This window comes from Chrysemys picta, chromosome 2, assembly GCF_011386835.1.
Source record: "Chrysemys picta bellii isolate R12L10 chromosome 2, ASM1138683v2, whole genome shotgun sequence".
NCBI lineage: Eukaryota > Metazoa > Chordata > Testudines > Emydidae > Chrysemys > Chrysemys picta.
The window spans coordinates 601,242-618,792 of NC_088792.1; the positions used below are offsets into that span (position 1 = coordinate 601,242).

At 52.0% G+C, this 17,551-nt stretch overlaps 1 protein-coding gene across 4 annotated transcripts in view; it reads right to left on the reverse strand.

Annotated features, from left to right (window-relative positions):
• Positions 1-17,551, reverse strand: part of AGAP3 (ArfGAP with GTPase domain, ankyrin repeat and PH domain 3) — a 222,994-nt gene that overhangs the window by 106,454 nt on the left and 98,989 nt on the right. For all 4 annotated transcript variants that reach the window (XM_065586493.1, XM_065586492.1, XM_065586491.1 and 1 more), the window contains exon 7: positions 1,040-1,167. In XM_065586493.1, the coding sequence (XP_065442565.1) occupies positions 1,040-1,167 (128 nt within the window). The remainder of the gene's footprint in view (positions 1-1,039; positions 1,168-17,551) is intronic.

Here is a 17,551-nt window from a genome sequence, read left to right on the forward strand (position 1 = left end):
CTTCACACTCCCCTCCTGGGGCCAGGCCTCGAGTCACGGCCTTTCACTCATCAGTATCTCTCAGCGGAGCAGACCCATTTCTAGAGTTTGTTTCATTCCTTGGTGCAACGCCCCATCCTGCTCCTGGAGCGGTCTGCCCCCAAAGTCTCTCCCCAAACTCAGCCTGTCCCTGCGCCAGGTCAGCTGGGATTTCTGCCCTGGCTACAGCAGTCCCTTTGGCTCAGTGACCGCCCCAGTGGAGGCCTGTGCTTGCCTGACCAGGGCTCCTCAGGCCCTGTGGCATTCCCAGCTCCTAGGCTGTTACCCCCAAACCTGGCCTGCTCTCTGCTGGCCGCCTGGCTCCCTTTGCTGATGGTGGAGCCCATCCTTTCTGCATGGACTCTGCCTTCCCCAGAACCCCATCAACACAACCCCTCCTCCTCCACCACCTTCGGTACCCTGCACTGGGTCCCTGGGGTTCCCCTCAGGGCTGGCCCTGCCCCTGGTGCATGGCAGGGGACAGCCACGGGCCTTGGCATAGAGCCTGTTCCTAGCCCTGGAGCTGCAGCTCCCAGGAACTCACCCCACCCCCTGGGCTCCCCCCAGCGCCCTCTAGGAGCCTCTCCAGGTGCCTCCCACCCGGGGGCAGGTTCCTGCCTGGCTCTCTCAGTCTCCACAGCCTCAGCTCAGGCCTTCCCATAGCACAGCCTGGCTGCACCCCCCAGCTGGCACCTCGGCCCCTGGAGCATCCCCCACGCTGCGGGAGGGACCATCGGCCTCCCCTACATCCAGCTCCCCCATCTACAGGGCCCGGGGTAGCCAGGCTAGACTCTACACGCTGCCCCAGGGCTCTGGGGGCCCCATCCTGCTTGCCCTGCAGGCCCCTGGCCCCAGGCAGGCAGTGAGCTGTTCTGGGCCCTAGGCCGGCAGCCCGCCGCTGTCTGCTCTTCCAGCTGCACTGGCCACTCCAGGGTGTGTGTTCAGAGACAGGGGCTAGGCAGACCCAGGCTTGACCTTTCAGTCAGCGGGGGAGTGCTGGGGTGGGGGTCCCATGTCTCACCTGGTTGATGTGCACAGAAGGAATAGAGGCAGCGGAGACAGACGAGTGGCTGGGTGAATTGGGCAGGGACTTGCAGGGCCCTATGGAGAGCTGCTGCTTCTTCCGCAGGGCCACCACCTTCTGAGCCACTGAAAGAGAGAAGAGAGGGGCTAGGGTCAGACGGCTTTCCGCACCCAACTGCATCTCCAGAGCCGTTCAGAGAGACCCCCTGCCTCTGCCTGCAGCCAGTACCTGGGGCTTCAAACTGCCCCTCGCTGTGGCACCGGGGACTCCAGCGGCACATCTAGCCTGCGGCTGCCTCAGGAGAGCGCCGTACCACTGCAGTTTGCCCTGCCCTCGGGGACGTGTCCCACAGTTCCTGGCACTGCTCCATAAAGCAGTGGCTTCAGGGGAGTTGTGAAAGATCTTCTAGGAGCCCAGGTGAACTGCAGGAGAAAAGGTCAAATGCCCATAATTCCTTGGGACACACCCATCAGTCTCTGGCACTGGCTCCGTATCCAAGCCCTGTCTCAGAACGGGGCCAGGCTGAACCCTCGGCAGCTGCAGCTTTGGAAGGCAGTTGCAAGGCACCTGGGGAGGCGGAGGGGCTCCCGCAGAAGCGGAGGAGGGTGCAGCAGTTCACACAGCCAGCTCCTGAACTGGGCATGCGCCGAACACACCAGCTAGCCCTGGCCTTCATCCCAGCTGCTCCTGTGATCCGCCTCAAATGCTCCAGGTGCCCCCATCCCAACTGCCCCACCCCTGTCCTCCAACCTGGGCACTTGGCACCTCCATCCTCCAAACTGGGAACCCCCCAGTCTAGACACTCCTCTACCCATGTTTAAACAAAGATAAACACCCCCTCTCCTGTGACCCACCCGGTAAGCACAGGCTCAGAGCCCAGGCCTTCAGTCTCCTGCTGGAGCCCTGCCCACCCTGGGGACAGCAGACAGCTCTACGGAATGCCTGACGCACATGGGAATGGGGGGAGCAGGCGCCCCAGTGAGGGGCCGTGCAGAGAACGCCCTGCCAGAAGCGCTCCTCTCTCCTACGTGTGGGGCTCCAGCCAGTGCCCCACTGATCACAACGGCATCAGTACGGCATTGGGAGAGGTGCCCCTCAGACAGGCAGGAATTATTAGCGATTGTAGCTACAGGCACCGCGAGGGACTTTGGGTGGTGAGTTTGAACTTTGGCCGGACGGCCGTTTCCCTCCTGGTTGGTTTGGGTTTGTATTTTTGTGGCGAGGGAGCACAGTCCGACGGATGTGCTGCCTACGCGGAGACCTTCGGCAGAAATTCCTTCACTGAACGAGCATAAACACGCAGGACAGCTGTGAGATCCCACGCAGGGTACACACAGCCCTGAACCGAGGGCAGCAGGGCCATGACGTGTGTGTCTCGGGCAGTCTCGTTTTCTCTGCCACCATCACATGCAGGAAAGATGCCTGGCAGGTGAAGGCGCTGCTCTGAATAACCAGGTGGTGCAGAAAACAGCTGCTGTGTCTGCCGTCCTCTCTCTGGAACCACGGCGCCCAGAGCCTCATTGCAGCGACGCCAACATATGTGTGATGAGACCAGATGTCCCTTAGTCCCAGGCAGACTCCCACTGATCTCTGAGGATCCTGCCTCAGGAGAAGGGTAACTGGCAAACATCCCTAAACTTGTTGCAGCCTCCGGGGATGAAAGCACAAGGGATGCATCTCCACTCAGCACCCGGCTAGTGGCATTAGCCTGCAGTGTCTTGTCTAGGGTGACAGGGCCTGAGGGCTCACCCTGCCAGGGAGAAGGGGGCAGCAGTGGCCTGCCTCTGCCAGGTCTCCATGCTAGAACTATAGGGTGTGTCTACACTGCAGCTGGGGCAGACTCACGGCGCCCAGAGCTCATTTGCCTATTCTGCCATCAGCTCTTGTCCCGGCTCTCTCCTGCTCAAGACGGAGTGTCGACCCCGAATCCCTCCGAGGAACAGATTCTCTCCTGGCCCTGCTGTGTGTACTTGCTCTGACACTCGGATCCCGCAGGCCTGACCCACCCCTGCTCTGGGAGTTGCGGGGGGTTGTACGGGTCACTACGAGGAATAAGAAGTGACAGGGATAATCGCCATAGCGACGGCACTTCCACCCTTGGACCAAGGAACGCCAAGCCCAGCACCGCCCCTGCATCCTACAGCTGCAAGTCACAAACTCCGCAGCCAGTTACCCTTCTCCTGAGGCAGGATCCTCAGAGATCAGTGGGAGTCTGCCTGGGACTAAGGGACATCTGGTCTCATCACACATATGTTGGCGTCGCTGCAATGAGTACCATCTGATCTGTGGCCATAAAGACATACTTGGAAACTTTCTGAGTGAAAGTGTGGACGCTCTCAGTGCTCCTTCCAAGCATATGGACCGGTACAGAGGGTGTGGGCTCCCACATACCATATCCTGCCGAGTCCATGGGGAGAATGCATATAGGATTAAGTAATTCATCGAGACATCTGGGAAATTAGACCACCTGGTATGCCCAATCGATTTTTAGTCAGTGCTCCTAAAATTACACCTAATATTTAGATGGGGTTAGGTAGCCTATGGACATTTTGGCCATTAGAACCCCCACAGCTTCAGTGTATCCGTAAACTGAAGCCAGGAGAAGTTGTCACTGTCTATGACTACGTTTGCTGGGAGGGTAGGGGACAAAGAACTACCCTGACAAGACACTTACTTTTTCAAGCTAACGATAGCTGTGTGTATGTTAATGACACCATATCGCAAGACATACATTTTAATCTCACTACCACTGCAGGCAATCATATCATTTACTGGCCTGCAAACAGAGTTTTTCAAGTAGCCCTTAAGTTCCAAATACCCTTTAATTAGACTAGTTTAGTATCTAATAAATTTCAAAATTTGTTTTCATTGTTACCTGAAATTCAAAAAATCTCTAAAGTACAAAGACAAATTCACATGCTTCAAAATATATATCAAGTTAAAAAGTACGCCTTTCATACTGCTTATAGAGTATCTACCTTATGTACTAAGTATAATGTACTGTGCTTTATGACAAAGGCTGTACAACAACCCCATTATAGTATTGCTATAAAAATGTTATTGCTTGTATTGTTATTAGTTAGCTTAGAATTATGTTATTGTTGTTGTAAAAAACGTAATAATAGTAATACCTTTCATGTTCATGCTAATCATGCATTGTCATTACATCTAATTAGAACCCTTAAAATTAAAGCATCTAATGTAAAATCTAAAGTCCAAGACTTAATGCAAATAAAAATTTAAAAATGTTTGTTGTACTAGTAGTACAAAAAGGGGGGTTGTGGAAGCAGAGAAAAGAACTGACAGAAGGGAACTGCAATGCATGACAGTTCGTTAGCAAGAGTCAGGCTGACTGTAACCCTGATAACCCTGGTAACGCGAGATTTATAGAAGCGAGGAATGTGTGAGGCGGGTGAGAAAGAACTGTGTAAGAAGTCATTATGACCTGGTATAGATAAGGTGTAGGAGACCTTGTGTAGATAAGGTATAGAAAATATTGTATGTTGGCAAAAGTCAAAACAATTTAGAAATAAGATATCAAGAAGACAAAATGCAGCTGTCTGTCCCTCATTATTTCTGTAATGAAAGGTATAAATGTTTGCTGTAATTAGTTACCTGAGAGAGATCTGCTTAGCTCTCTCCTCTGCACAATTGTGAGAGTTAATAAAGCATCTGACTTGCTGTACCTAAACAAAAAAGTGAAAACTCAGTTTTTCTCCGACAGTCCCATGATGCAGCAGGCTCTCTGGAGGTATTAGCCAGGGCTTCAGGAATCCTGCAAGAGCAGGGAGACTCAAATCAGCCGGACTCTCCACTGGGGGTTCCTGGGGAGAAGACAAGGAGTGGCCCAGAGACTTCAGCTCTAGCCAACAGTCCCAAAGAGATTAGACAGGCAGGGGACAGGCAAACATTATCTGCTGCCCACAGAGAACCTTTTCCCTCCCCAGAGCAGAGGGCTTTCTGCATGCCGTCTGCTCGCCCGCTGGGCTCAGCAGGTCTGAAATGCTGCCCTGAGATTCAGGCCAGGAGGCGGCGCGATTCCCAAGCAGGAGGCAGGATCAGCCCATCTCCTTGAGACAGCAGGGCTCGGGGTACCAGTAGGAAAAATGACGGCTCCCATAAGAGATTTGGGAGGCCTAGCCCAGGCTGCAGCAACCAGCATGACTCGAGCTCTGGCAGTGGGGAGATGCTCCAGCCTAGCACGGCCATGGGATGGAGTCTCTGGGGCAGAGCGTAGGACACTTCACACCGATGCTTGCTGGAGAGGGGTCCGCCACTTCTTTAACAGCAGATGCACCGGGGCCTGTTTCAAGCAGGATTCCTGTCCCTGTCATAGATACTGCATCTGGGCTCCTCACAATCTTTAGTGTATTTATCGTCACAGTGCCCCTGTGAGGGGGGGCAGGGCTGTTACCCCATTTTGCAGTTGGAAACTGAGGCAGAGAGAGAGAGACCAAGGGCTTGTCTACATGGGACATCACTGTGTGGCCAGCTAGGGCGTGCAGATTCACACTCTGGTTTGTTGCACAGTAATGTCCCGTGCAGACAAGCCCCACGGGACACAGCCAGGATCACAAAGGATGTTTGCTGTGGAGCAGGAACTGAACCCAGGTCTCCAACCACCAGACACAGCCTTCCTCCCCGTGCCCACGGCCATCTCCAGTGCTCTCTTTGCCGGCTGGATGACGAGCCAAGCACCAGTCCCACAGAGCCATTCCCACCAGGTCTGGGAATATGCACTGGTTTGGTGATGGAATAGGAAGTGTTCACGTGTGATTGGGCAACACAACATCACATCTCCTGAGCAGCAGCACAGACGATTTTCCAGCCCATCTCCCAGCTCTCGGTTCCAGACACTGCTGCAGAACACGGTCCCCAAACATCTCACTCCCACGAGCTGTCCATTCTGGGGAACCAGCCACAGCCTCGGTGATCATCCCACGGAGGGGCTCGGAGAACTCAGCTGCACTCCCTTCAGCCCAGCGCCCAGGAGCTCCCACCAAGAGGTGGGCCAGGGAGCACTGCTTCGTCATCTGCACTGAGTGTGAATCCTGCAGCCAGCCAGGGCCGTGGCAGCCTCATTTGCAGCGACGCCAACATATGTGTGATGAGACCAGATGTCCCTTAGTCCCAGGCAGACTCCCACTGATCTCTGAGGAGCCTGCCTCAGGAGAAGGGTAACTGGCAAACATCCCTGGAAGAAATGCCTTGGCCTGGCCTGAGCCTCGATGGCCCCACAAAGGAGATTCTTTGGGCAGGCAAGAGAGTGGACCTGTCTCAAATCCAGAGACCGAGGGCCTGGAACACCTTGAATGATTCCCTGAATGCCTGAGGAGAACAGGGACAAAGTAGCCAATTGTCTAGCGATGGGAACATCTTGACACCCGAGATGGACATGAGCCACTCCCAGGCATTTGGTAACTCCCCTTGGTGCAGCCCCTTGCACTGAGAACAGACACTGTCCCTCCGCAGAGAGGGACATCATTCCGACAGCCACACAGATGCAGACATCCTTAGGCAGAGAGCTCCAAGCCAGTTTAGAGGGGACAGAGCAACACATGGAACTTCCCAAGGAAGTTAGGTTTCAGAGTGATAGTCGTGTTAGTCTGTATCAGCAAAAACAACGAGGAGTCCTGTTGGCACCTTAGAGACTAACAAATGTATTTGGGCATAAGCTTTCGTGGGCTAAAAACCACTTCATCAGATGCATGGAGTGAAAAATACAGTAAGCAGTATATATATATTACAGCACATGAAAAGATGGGAGTTGCCTTACCAAGTGGGGGGTCAGTGCTAACGAGGCCAATTCAGTTAAGGTGGAAGTGGCCTATTCTCAACAGGTGACAAGGAGGGGTGAGTATCAACAGAGGGAAAATTACCTTTGTAGTGCCAACGAGGCCAATGCAATCAAGGGGGACATCGCCCATTCCCAACAGTTGACAAGAAGGTGTGAGTATCAGCAGAGGGAAAATTACTTTTTGTAGTGACCCAGCCACTCCCAGTCTTTATTCAAGTCTAATCTGATGGTGTCCAGTTTGCAGATTAATTCCAGTTCTGCAGTTTCTCGTTGGAGTCTGGTTTTGAAGTTTTTTTGATGAAGAATGGCCACTTTCAAGTCTGTTATTGAGTGTCCAGGGAGACTGAAGTGCTCTCCTACTGGGTTTTTAATGTTACAATTCTTGATGTCTGATTTATTCTTTTGCGTAGAGACTGTCCGGTCTGGCCCATGTAGTTGGTCTCTGGAGGGCCACAAAGGGAAGAGGCCATTTCACATGCTGGATGAGAAAACCTGTCCTGAGGAGCTCACCTCTGCTCTGAGCAGCTCCTCAGGAGGGATCCCTGCAGCGCAATGGGGCGGCAGAATGGAGTGAAACTGGGTCACGTACCCAAGCCGGACGAGATCTAGCAACTGGATGAGATTCCATGCAAGCTGCCAGGCCCCAGCCCGCAGGGAGGGAAGCAGAAGTCAGAAATGTCAGTGGTTTTCAAGCAACACACCAGATTTGCAGCCTTGCTGCTGAAGGTGACATATGGTGGCTGATGATGAAGCAGATCTGCCTCAGACATTTCTAAGGAACGTCTCCAACACTGGAAGGATGAAGACTCCCTGTCCCTGGTGGTGTTGGACTCAATGGTGCACACACAGGAGCCTGACCGTACACTCCAGCGCTGGCCACAGACAGAAGGAAAGGAGCCCAAGCTCTTGCCGCTGGCGAGATGGGTAAAGCTGCAGCTCTCTCAGCACTCAGCGCACCTGGCAGGAATCGTTCCACTTGCTCCCTGGATTCAGGTGAACAACTCTGTCTCTGCCAGGGCAGCGCCGAGAAGTCCAGCCCAAAAGGGCCCTTGTGTAGAGGCCAGCTCAGCACGGTGCAGAAGCACTCTCAAAACGAGGGTCTGCCTGAGCCAAGAGCCCCCCGCGCTGGTGGCCTTGGTCATGGCACTGATTTCCTCCGAGCCAGGGACGATCCTGGCACTGAGAAGCACCTTCACCCGCCCGCTCTAAGGGACCAAAGCTTTGCTGGAGACGCTTCACCACCAAGACACCAGTAGGTGCCTGCTGAGTGCCGGCAGCTAAGAGCATCATGTGCATTACATAAGAACATAAGAACGGCCAGACTGGGTCAGACCAAAGGTCCATCTAGCCCAGTGTCCTGTCTGCCGACAGTGGCCAATGCCAGGTGCCCCAGAGGGAATGAACACAACAGGGAACCCTCAAGTGATCCATCCCCTGTCGCCCATTCCCAGCTTCTGGCAAACAGAGGCCAGGGACCCATCGCTGCCCGTCCTGGCTAATAGCCATTGATGGACCTGTCTTCCGTGAACTTCTCTAGTTCTTTTTTGAACCCTGTTATAGTCTTGGCCTTCACAACATCCTCTGGCAAGGAGTTCCACAGGTTGACTGTGCATTGTATGAAGAAATACTTCCTTTTGCTTGTTTTAAACCTACTGCCTATTAATTTCATTTGATGGCCCCTAGTTCTTGAATTATGAGAAGGAGTAAATAACACTTTATTTACTTTCTCCACACCAGTCATGATTTTATAGACCTCAATCATATCCCCCCTTAGTCGTCTCTTTTCCAGGCTGAAAAGTCCCGTCTTATTAATCTCTCCTCATACACGAGCAATTCTATACCCCTAATCATTTTTGTTGCCCTTTTCCAATTCCAACACATCTTTTTTGAGATGGGGTTACCACATCTGCACATAGTATTCAAGATGTGGGCGTATCATGGATTTATAGAGTGGCAATATGATATTTTCTGTCTTATTATCTATCCCTTTCTTAATGATTCCCAACATTCTGTTTGCTTTTTTGACTGCTGCTGCACATTGAGTGGATGTTTTCAGAGAACTATCCACAATAACTCCAAGATCTCTCTCTTGAGTGGTAACAGCTAATTTAGACCCCATCATTATAAGTATAGTTGGGATTATGTTTTCCAATGTGCATTACTTTGCATTTATCAACATTGAATTTCATCTGCCATTTTGTTGCCCAGTCACCCAGTTTTGTGACATCCCTTTGTAGCTCTTCGCAGTCTGCTCTGGACTTAACTATCTTGAATAATTTTGGATCATCTGCAAACTTTGCAACTTCACTGTTTACCCCTTTTTCCAGATTGTTTATGAATATGTTGAATAGGACTGGTCCCAGTACAGACCCCTGGGGGACACCACTATTTACCTCTCTCCATTCTGAAAACTAACCATTTATTCCTACCCTTTGTTTCCTATCTTTTAACCAGTTTCCAGTCCATGCGAGGATGTTCCCTCTTATCTCATGACAGCTTACTTTGCTTAAGAGTCTTTGGTGAGAGACCTTGTCAAAGGCTTTCTGAAAATCTAAGTACACTATATCCACTGGATCCCCCTTGTCCACATGCTTGCTGACTCCCTCAAAGAATTCTAGTAGATTGGTGAGGCATGATTTCCCTTTACAAAAACCATGTTGACTATTCCCGAACAAATTATGTTCATCTATGTGCCTGAGAATTTTATTCTTTCCTATAGTTTCAACCAGTCTGCCCGGTACTGAAGTCAGGCTTACCAGCCTGTAATTTCTGGGGTCATCTCTGGAGCTCTTTTTAAAAATTGGCATCACATTAGCTATTCTCCAGTCCATAGGCGCCAACTCCGTGGATGCTCCGGGGCTGGAGCACCCACAGGGAAAAATTAGTGGGTGCTCTGCACCCACTGGCAGCCAAGCTCCCCTCCCTGCCTTGTCCCACCTCACCTCTGCCTCCGCCTCCTCCCCTGAGCGTGCCGTGTCCCCATTCCTCCACCTACCTCCCAGCGCTTGCCGCTGCCAAACAGCTGTTTGATGGCATAGCAAGCTCCAGGAAGAAGGGGGGAGGAGGCGGGGCTGGGGCGGGGATTTGGTGAAGGAGTCGGAATAGGGGCAGGAAAGGGGCAGAGTTGGGGCAGGGACTTTGGGGAAGGGGTTGGAATGGGGGCGGGGAAGGAGCGGGAGGGGGTGGGAAAGGGGTGGAGTTGGGAAGGGGCTGGGGACAGAGGAGGGTCAAGCATCCACTGGCGCAAGCAGAAGTCAGCGCCTATGCTCCAGTCATTTGGTACAGAAGCTGATTTAAATTATCTGCAATCATAGAATCATAGAATATCAGGGTTGGAAGAGACCTCAGGAGGTATCTAGTCCAACCCCCTGCTCAAAGCAGGACCAATCCCCAACTAAATCATCCCAGCCAGGGCTTTGTCAAGCCTGACCTTAAAAACCTCTAAGGAAGGAGACTCCACCACCTCCCTAGGTAACGCATTCCAGTGCTTCACCACCCTCCTAGTGAAATAATGTTTCCTAATATCCAACCTAAACCTCCCCCACTGCAACTTGAGACCATTATTCCTTGTTCTGTCATCTGCTACCACTGAGAACAGTCTAGATCCATCCTCTTTGGAACCCCCCTTCAGGTAGTTGAAAGCAGCTATCAAATCCCCCCCTCACTCTTCTCTTCTGCAGACTAAACAATTTCACATTTGAGTTCCTTCAGAACTCTTGGGTGATACCATCTGGTCCTGTGACTTATTGCTGTTTAGTTTATCAATTTGTTGCAAAACCTCCTCTAATGACACCTCAATCTGGGACAGTTCCTCAGATTTGTCACCTAAAAAGAATGGCTCAGGTTTGGGAATCTCCCTCACATCCTCAGCCGTGAAGACCAATGCAAAGAATTCATTTAGTTTCTCTGCAATGTCCTTATCGTCCTTGAGTGCTCCTTTAGCATCTCGATCGCCCAGTGGCCCCACTGGTTGTTTAACAAGCTTCCTGCTTCTGATGTACTTAAAAAAATTTTTGCTATTACTTTTTGAGTCTTTGGCTAACTGTGCCTCAATTCTTTTTTGGCCTTCCTCATTGTATTTTTACATTTCGTTTGCCAGTGTTTATGCTCCTTTCTATTTTCCTCACTGGGATTTAATTTCCACTTTTTAAAGGATGCCCTTTTGCCTCTCACTGCCTCTTTTACTTTTGGTGTTTAGCCACAGCGGTGCTTTTTTGGTTCTCTTACTATGCTTTTTAACGTGGGGGATACATTGAGGTTGAGCCTCTATTATGGTGTCTTTAAAAAATTTCCACACAGCTTGCAGGGATTTCACTTTTGGCGCTGTACCCTTTAATTTCTGTTTAACAAACCTCCTCATTTTTGTGTAGTTCCCCTTACTGAAATTAAATGCTCCCGTGTTGGGTCACTGTGGTGTTTTCCCACCACAGGGATGTTACATTTAGTTATATTGTGGTCACTATTACCAAGCAGTCCAGTTATATTCACCTCTTGGACCAGATCCTGTGCTCCACTTAGGACTAAATGAAGAATTGCCTCTGCTCTGGTGGGTTCCAGGACCAGCTGCTCCAAGAACTAGTCATTTAAGGTGTCAAGAAATTTTATCTCTGCATCCCGCCCTGAGGTGACATGTACCCAGTCAATATGGGGATAGTTGAAATCCCCATTATTATTATTGAGTTTTTTATTTTAATAGCCCCTCTAATCTCCCTGAGCATTTCACAGTCAGTCACAGTCACTGTCACCATCCCGATCAGGTGGCCTTATGTTCTTATGATAGTGGGTTGATAACCAGAACTGAACGGGGTCAGGTGGGGAGGGGCTGAGCAGTGATGGGTGGGGAGCAGGGACTAGTAGGACATGGGGAGAGACACACTGCTGTGCTCTCGGACAAGATCGTAACCGCTCCTTTAAACAACACTAAAGGCAACATTCATTCAAAACTCTCCCCGAGCCAGCAGCATCGGGCCCCAGAGCACACGCTGCTTACCGGCGCTAGCAGGCTCCTCCTCCTGCCAAACTGGCTTGGTCACTGTCTCTGCTCCTGTGTCTGGATCCTGAGACGCACTGACCAGATCCTGTCACCCCAGCAATATCTCAACCGCACCCCTTGTCCCTGCACTCACAGACCCAGCACTGTCCCCTCGTTCCCAGTCTATGGCCGCAGCAGCGCGTGAAGCCTTTGTGCTGTCCTGCTGCATCTCAGACCGGCAGAAAGACGAACACTGAGAATTCATTCCAGAGCTTCAGAGAGCTGAGGGGTCCCACTACCCCGACCCTAACACACTAGAACCGACGTCCCTTCCCTTCTCCACAGCTCTCCAGAGCCTGGAGCGGAGCAGAGTGAATTCAGCACAGCCCGTCTCCCCGTTGCCTGCACATCGGCTACCTCTAGCAGCACGCTCAGAGGAAGGCCTCCGAGACATGCCAGCAACAGGAGTAGAAGGGAATAATCATCACTCAGGATGTTGATACTGGCAAAATGGTGACAAAAATTGAGCTCCATGGCACCTGCAGTGCTATTGCACATGGAGGAGGCCGTAGAAAACTTGATCCCTGCACTGCAGAGTGAAGGAAGCAGACCAGACAGGTCACAGACTCATAGACTCTAAGGTCAGAAGGGACCATTATGATCATCTAGTCTGACCTCCTGCATGATGCGGGCCACAAAAGCTGACCCACCCACTCCTGGAAGAATTCTCTCCCTTGACTCAGCTGTTGAAGTCCCCAAATCATGATTTAAAGACTTCAAATCGCTGAGAATCCTCCAGCAAGCGACCCCTGCCCCATGCTGCGGAGGAAGGCGAAAAACCTCCAGGGCCTCTGCCAATCTACCCTGGAGGAAAATTCTTTCCCGACCCCAAATATGGCGATCAGCTAAACCCCGAGCATGCGGGCAAGATTCTCTAGCCAGACCCTCTGGAAAAAGTTCTCTGTAGTAACTTTTAATATCCCATCATTGACCATTGTTACTAATTACCAGCGATGGCACGTTATTGACCTAATGACTAAAATCACTTTATCCCATCAAACCATCCCCTCCATAAACCTATCAAGTTTAATCTCATAACGTTTAATCTCAGAAGGGACATCAGATCATCTGACCTCCTGTGTCTGACGGATCACTCAGTTTCACTCAGTGATCCCTGCACTGAACCCAGTCACTGGAGCTTAGATAAAGCATCTTCCAGAAAGGCCCCTAGTCTGGATCTAGAGACATCCGGACATGGAGAACTCACCACTTGCCTGGGGAATTTGTTGCAGTGGTTAATCACACTGTTCAAAATGTGCACCTCATTTCTAGTTTGAATGTGTCAGGTGTCAGCTTCCAGCCAGTGTTCTGCCTGTCTCCACTAGAGTACAGAGCCCTCTAGTGCCCAGGTACGTGCACACTGTAGTCACGTCACCACTCAGTCCTCTTTGTGAGAAGCTACGCAAATCGAGCTCCTGGAGCCTCTCCCTGCCAGGCATTTTCTCCAGCCCGTGAATCATTTCTCTCTCTTTTCTGAACCCTCTCCAGCTTTTCAACATCCTTTTAAAAATGTAGACACCAAAATTGGCCCCAGTGTTCAGGATCAGTCTCACCTACTCTGCACAGAGGTAACATCACTTCCCTACTCCTATTCCCAGTTATACGTACAAAGATCACACGAACGCTTTTGCCTTAGCATCACACTGGAAACTCACAAAGTCCACAAGAGACCTCATCATCAACTAGTCTGATCTCCTCCGACACCAATCTTCATGTCGTCCACAAATTTTATCAGCAGTAATTTTCTATGGACTTCCAGGTTGCTGATGAAAATGTTGACTAGCATTGGGCCAAGAACCAATCCCTGTGGTCCCTGCCGATAACTACATTTTAAGATGTCAGCCAGCTCGTCATCCATCTGATGTGCGCTTCATTGACACTGGATAGCGCTGATATTTTAATCAGAATGTCGCGCAGTGGGCTGTAATGATCGGGCCTAGAAATTAATCCTCATTGTAAATTCAACTGCAAGAAGTGACTGAAAGTTCATAAAATGTCACAATAAGCACGCTTCACCCTCATGACTTGCCTCCCCCACGCCCTGCTGGGACCCCAGACCTTCTTCGTCCTAATCCTGAGAGGTGCGCTAGCCGCACTGGGCCACAGAGAGGGAGCCGGATGACTCCAGCGCCAGCTATTCCCGAATGCCACCTGCGGTGTGAGACTTTGGCTCTCCCCCCCCCCCCCACCCCCCAACGTGTCCTTCCCCTTCCCAGCCTCACTCCTTCTCTTTCCTAGCCCTCTCCTTTTTCCTTCTGTCTAACGGGAGCCCGGCTTAGCCGGCCAAAATGGGGTATTTCGCAACACAGCCGTAAGCCTGAGACCTGAAAGAGGCATCTAAAAGCCTGACAGCCTGTTGCTGGTACAAGTTTGCAAGGCCTCAGAGTGGCTGAACAGCCAAGCGCTGGCCCCCGTTTCTCCAGCAGTGGGAGAGGGCAAGTGAAAGTCGACAGCTAACACAGAAGCTGCATTTTCTCCGTTTTCTTTTCTCTCCCCTTTCGCGTGTGTTTGGCTTGTTTTGTCTTCTAGGAAATGGGATCAGACTTTAGCAACAACAACCGCTCCGGCTCATCCATCTAATTATGTCTGTGTTCCGTTATTACCATCTGTGATACCATCTCAGTGACGGTCAAACAAGGGGGTTCCTTCTAAAATCTCTCCCCAGCTAAAGGGAAAGGGAGAAGGAATGTTGTTAAAATGAGAGCCTGATTTAATACTTAACCTTTCCAGTGCTGTAACTGTTACTCCTTCTTTTCTGTGGCTTTAATAAAGGTTAACAAGAGTGTTTAGTGGAGTGTTTGCCACGGTGCTAAGCAGGCTGCGGTCTCTGGATACCAAACTTCAAACCTTGTTTAAAACTGTTTAATGTTGGACAGCGACTGGGCCATGCTTACACCTTACATCCGTGTCCCTAGCCGTGTTTGCCAGAAGCTGGGAATGGGCGACGGGATGGATCACTTGATGATTCCCTGTTCTGTTCATTCCCTCTGGGGCACCTGGCATTGGTCACTGTTGGCAGACAGGATACTGGGCTAGATGGATCTTTGGTCTGACCCAGTAGGGCCATTCTTATGTTCGGGCCAATTAGTCCATCTAAATCAATACATGGTACCAGGGACTGCTCCACATGGAGACGTGGTGTGCGGCAGGCCGGGGTGTAACTCTAAAGCACACTAGCCTGATGCACACTCACTGGCCAAGCAGGCCCTGCTGCCGTGCACTAATGGTGCTGTAGTGTGCTCTGACCTACTGCTGCATGAGCACTAGGAACTGATCGTGCGCTGTGCGGCAGGCCAGGTTGCGCTAGGTTTACATCCCAGCTTGCCGCGCACTCAGGGCATGTCTACACGTACAGCGCTGCAGCAGCGCAGCTGGTGAAAACGCGCGATGCCGACGGGAGAGAGCTCTCCTGTCACTATAATAAAACCACCTCCGCGAGCGGCAGAAGCTGTGTGGGGGAGACGCTCTCGCACTGACATAGCGCTGTGCACACCCGATGCACACCATCACTCAGGGGGTGGTTTATTCACACCCGAGTGACATCAGTGATGCCAACATAGGCTATGTCTGCACTACAGCCTCCGTGTGGACAAGCCCTAAGCCCTGGTCTACACTATATGCTTATGTCGGTATAGCTACATCACAAGGCACTTATCGCTCTGTCAATGGGAGAGCTTCTCCTGCCAAGCTAGCTACTGCCTCTCGGGGAGGCGGGATACCGACGCCAACAGGAGAAGCTCCCTCGCCCATCGGCGTAGGAGCATCTTCACGAAGCGCGACGGGGCGGAGCTGCACCAGGGCAGCTCTGTATGTGGAGGCAAAGCTTTACGTCAGACGCCTTGCAATCTCCAAGTCTAGTACATACACAATCACCTTTATCAAGCAAACCTGGACTCTCCTCCTAGCATGACACCAGCTGTGTCTGAGAAGACCTGTTTTCCATACACCCATCTCAACTGGCATTAATGATATTCCCATCCTTCAATTTATCCACTGAATCCTGTCTCACTTTCCCCAGGACGGGCACCAGGCTAATGGGCCCATATGATCCCTCTTGCCTTTCTGAATATTGGCACAAGAGTGATACTCCTCCAGTCTCCTGGAATGTCCCCAGGATTCCAAGATTTATTAAAAACTATCAACCGTGGGCCAGAGATCTCCTCAGCCAGCTGTGGTAGGACTGCTGGGTGCATGTTATCTGGGCCTGCTGATCTGAGCTTGTTTATCCCGAGCAGACATTGGCTACTACTGGAGCTAGTAGGCCTGGCCAGTGCACCACGGGATGGTAGTGGGAGGACAGTTTGCACCCCGGGGCTATTCCATCCTGGCCCTGCACTGGTGGAAGGGGAAGCAAATCTAACTCCCTGGGGGGTGATCTCGCTGTGCAACGTGTGGACAAGTGTGCTCCGGATATGCTAGTGCGAGCACACAGTGGTTAGTGTCACCTCTCTAGTGTCGATAACTCTTCACCAGGCCAGCTCCTCGGCTGTCTGCCCCACTCGCTCCCGGCTCACAGTCATGTGTCCCTGGGGCATCACTGCATTTGTTCTGGCTCAGATCCCCTGGCGCCGCTGTCACCAGCTCAGCTCCACGCTGGGAGCCCTAGTGAGGTGATGCCCAGCCATTCGTTGGCACTGCAAGCACTGAGTGACAGACAGCCGCTCTCAGCAGGGTTAGCCTGCCTCAGGGCTGAAGCACCAGGAGCCCCGACCTTCGCTACAATCCAGCCCCCTCCTGCCATTTCCTTCCAAGGCCTCTCACGCCCTCTGGATCACTTCCCTGGCTTGGCTGCGTTCGCTGCTCCTCCCAGCTGACCAACACCTCGCAGCCTCCTTCCAGGTCACTACTGAAAACCAGCCCCAGCCCCAGCCCTTTGCCAACCCTGCCCCCAAGTCCTCACAGCCCCAGGAGGGAGCTTAGGGTCATGGGCCCCCTTCACAGGCTGAGAGGTGAAGTAACTTGCCCAAAGGGCATCAGTGTCTGGGCCCACACTGGACACCTTCTTCAACTCACCCCTTTGCTGGGGATCGGTATCTGCCGAACTGCCCTGCAGCCAGCCCCGGCCCAAGGCAGAGGGTCGTCCCCCAGCTGATTTCAATGAATTTCCAAGTCAGATTTAGTGACACCTGGTACCAGACACTTCCCAGGAACCTGCTTCCCTCTGGTCCTGTCCAGAAACAACCTAGTTTGTCCGGCCAGCTCCCCCCTGCGAGCCCCTCCACGCTGCTCACACTCCAGGGGCTCACAGCTGTTCTAGAGAGCGGGTGAGACATACAGGCAGGTGCCAGCTATCACAGACACGTCACCCAGAGCTGAAGCTGCGGGGCACACTGGTGAGTCCCTCGCAAGTGCACGAATTGGCGGTGTCTGGTACATTCAGTTCACTAGTTCCCATAATCTCCCAGAACACACACTGCCCAGGCCCACTGCCCTGTGTCTCATCAGACGATCCTTTATCCATGTTTCCTCCCGGTCTCCACTACATCCTAACTGTCCAGACCTCCTCTCGATAGCACCTCTGGAGCCCCGCCATTTAGAGCCATCACTTCTGCCACCCCCTCCTGGTTTATCTGTGGCCATATCATGCTCTCTCTGGGTCAGCCCATCCCACTTACCTGGGATGGCCCCTCGGTAGGAAGTCATTAGGCCAGGAGCAGTGTTTCCCAGCGGGGCAGTGGGG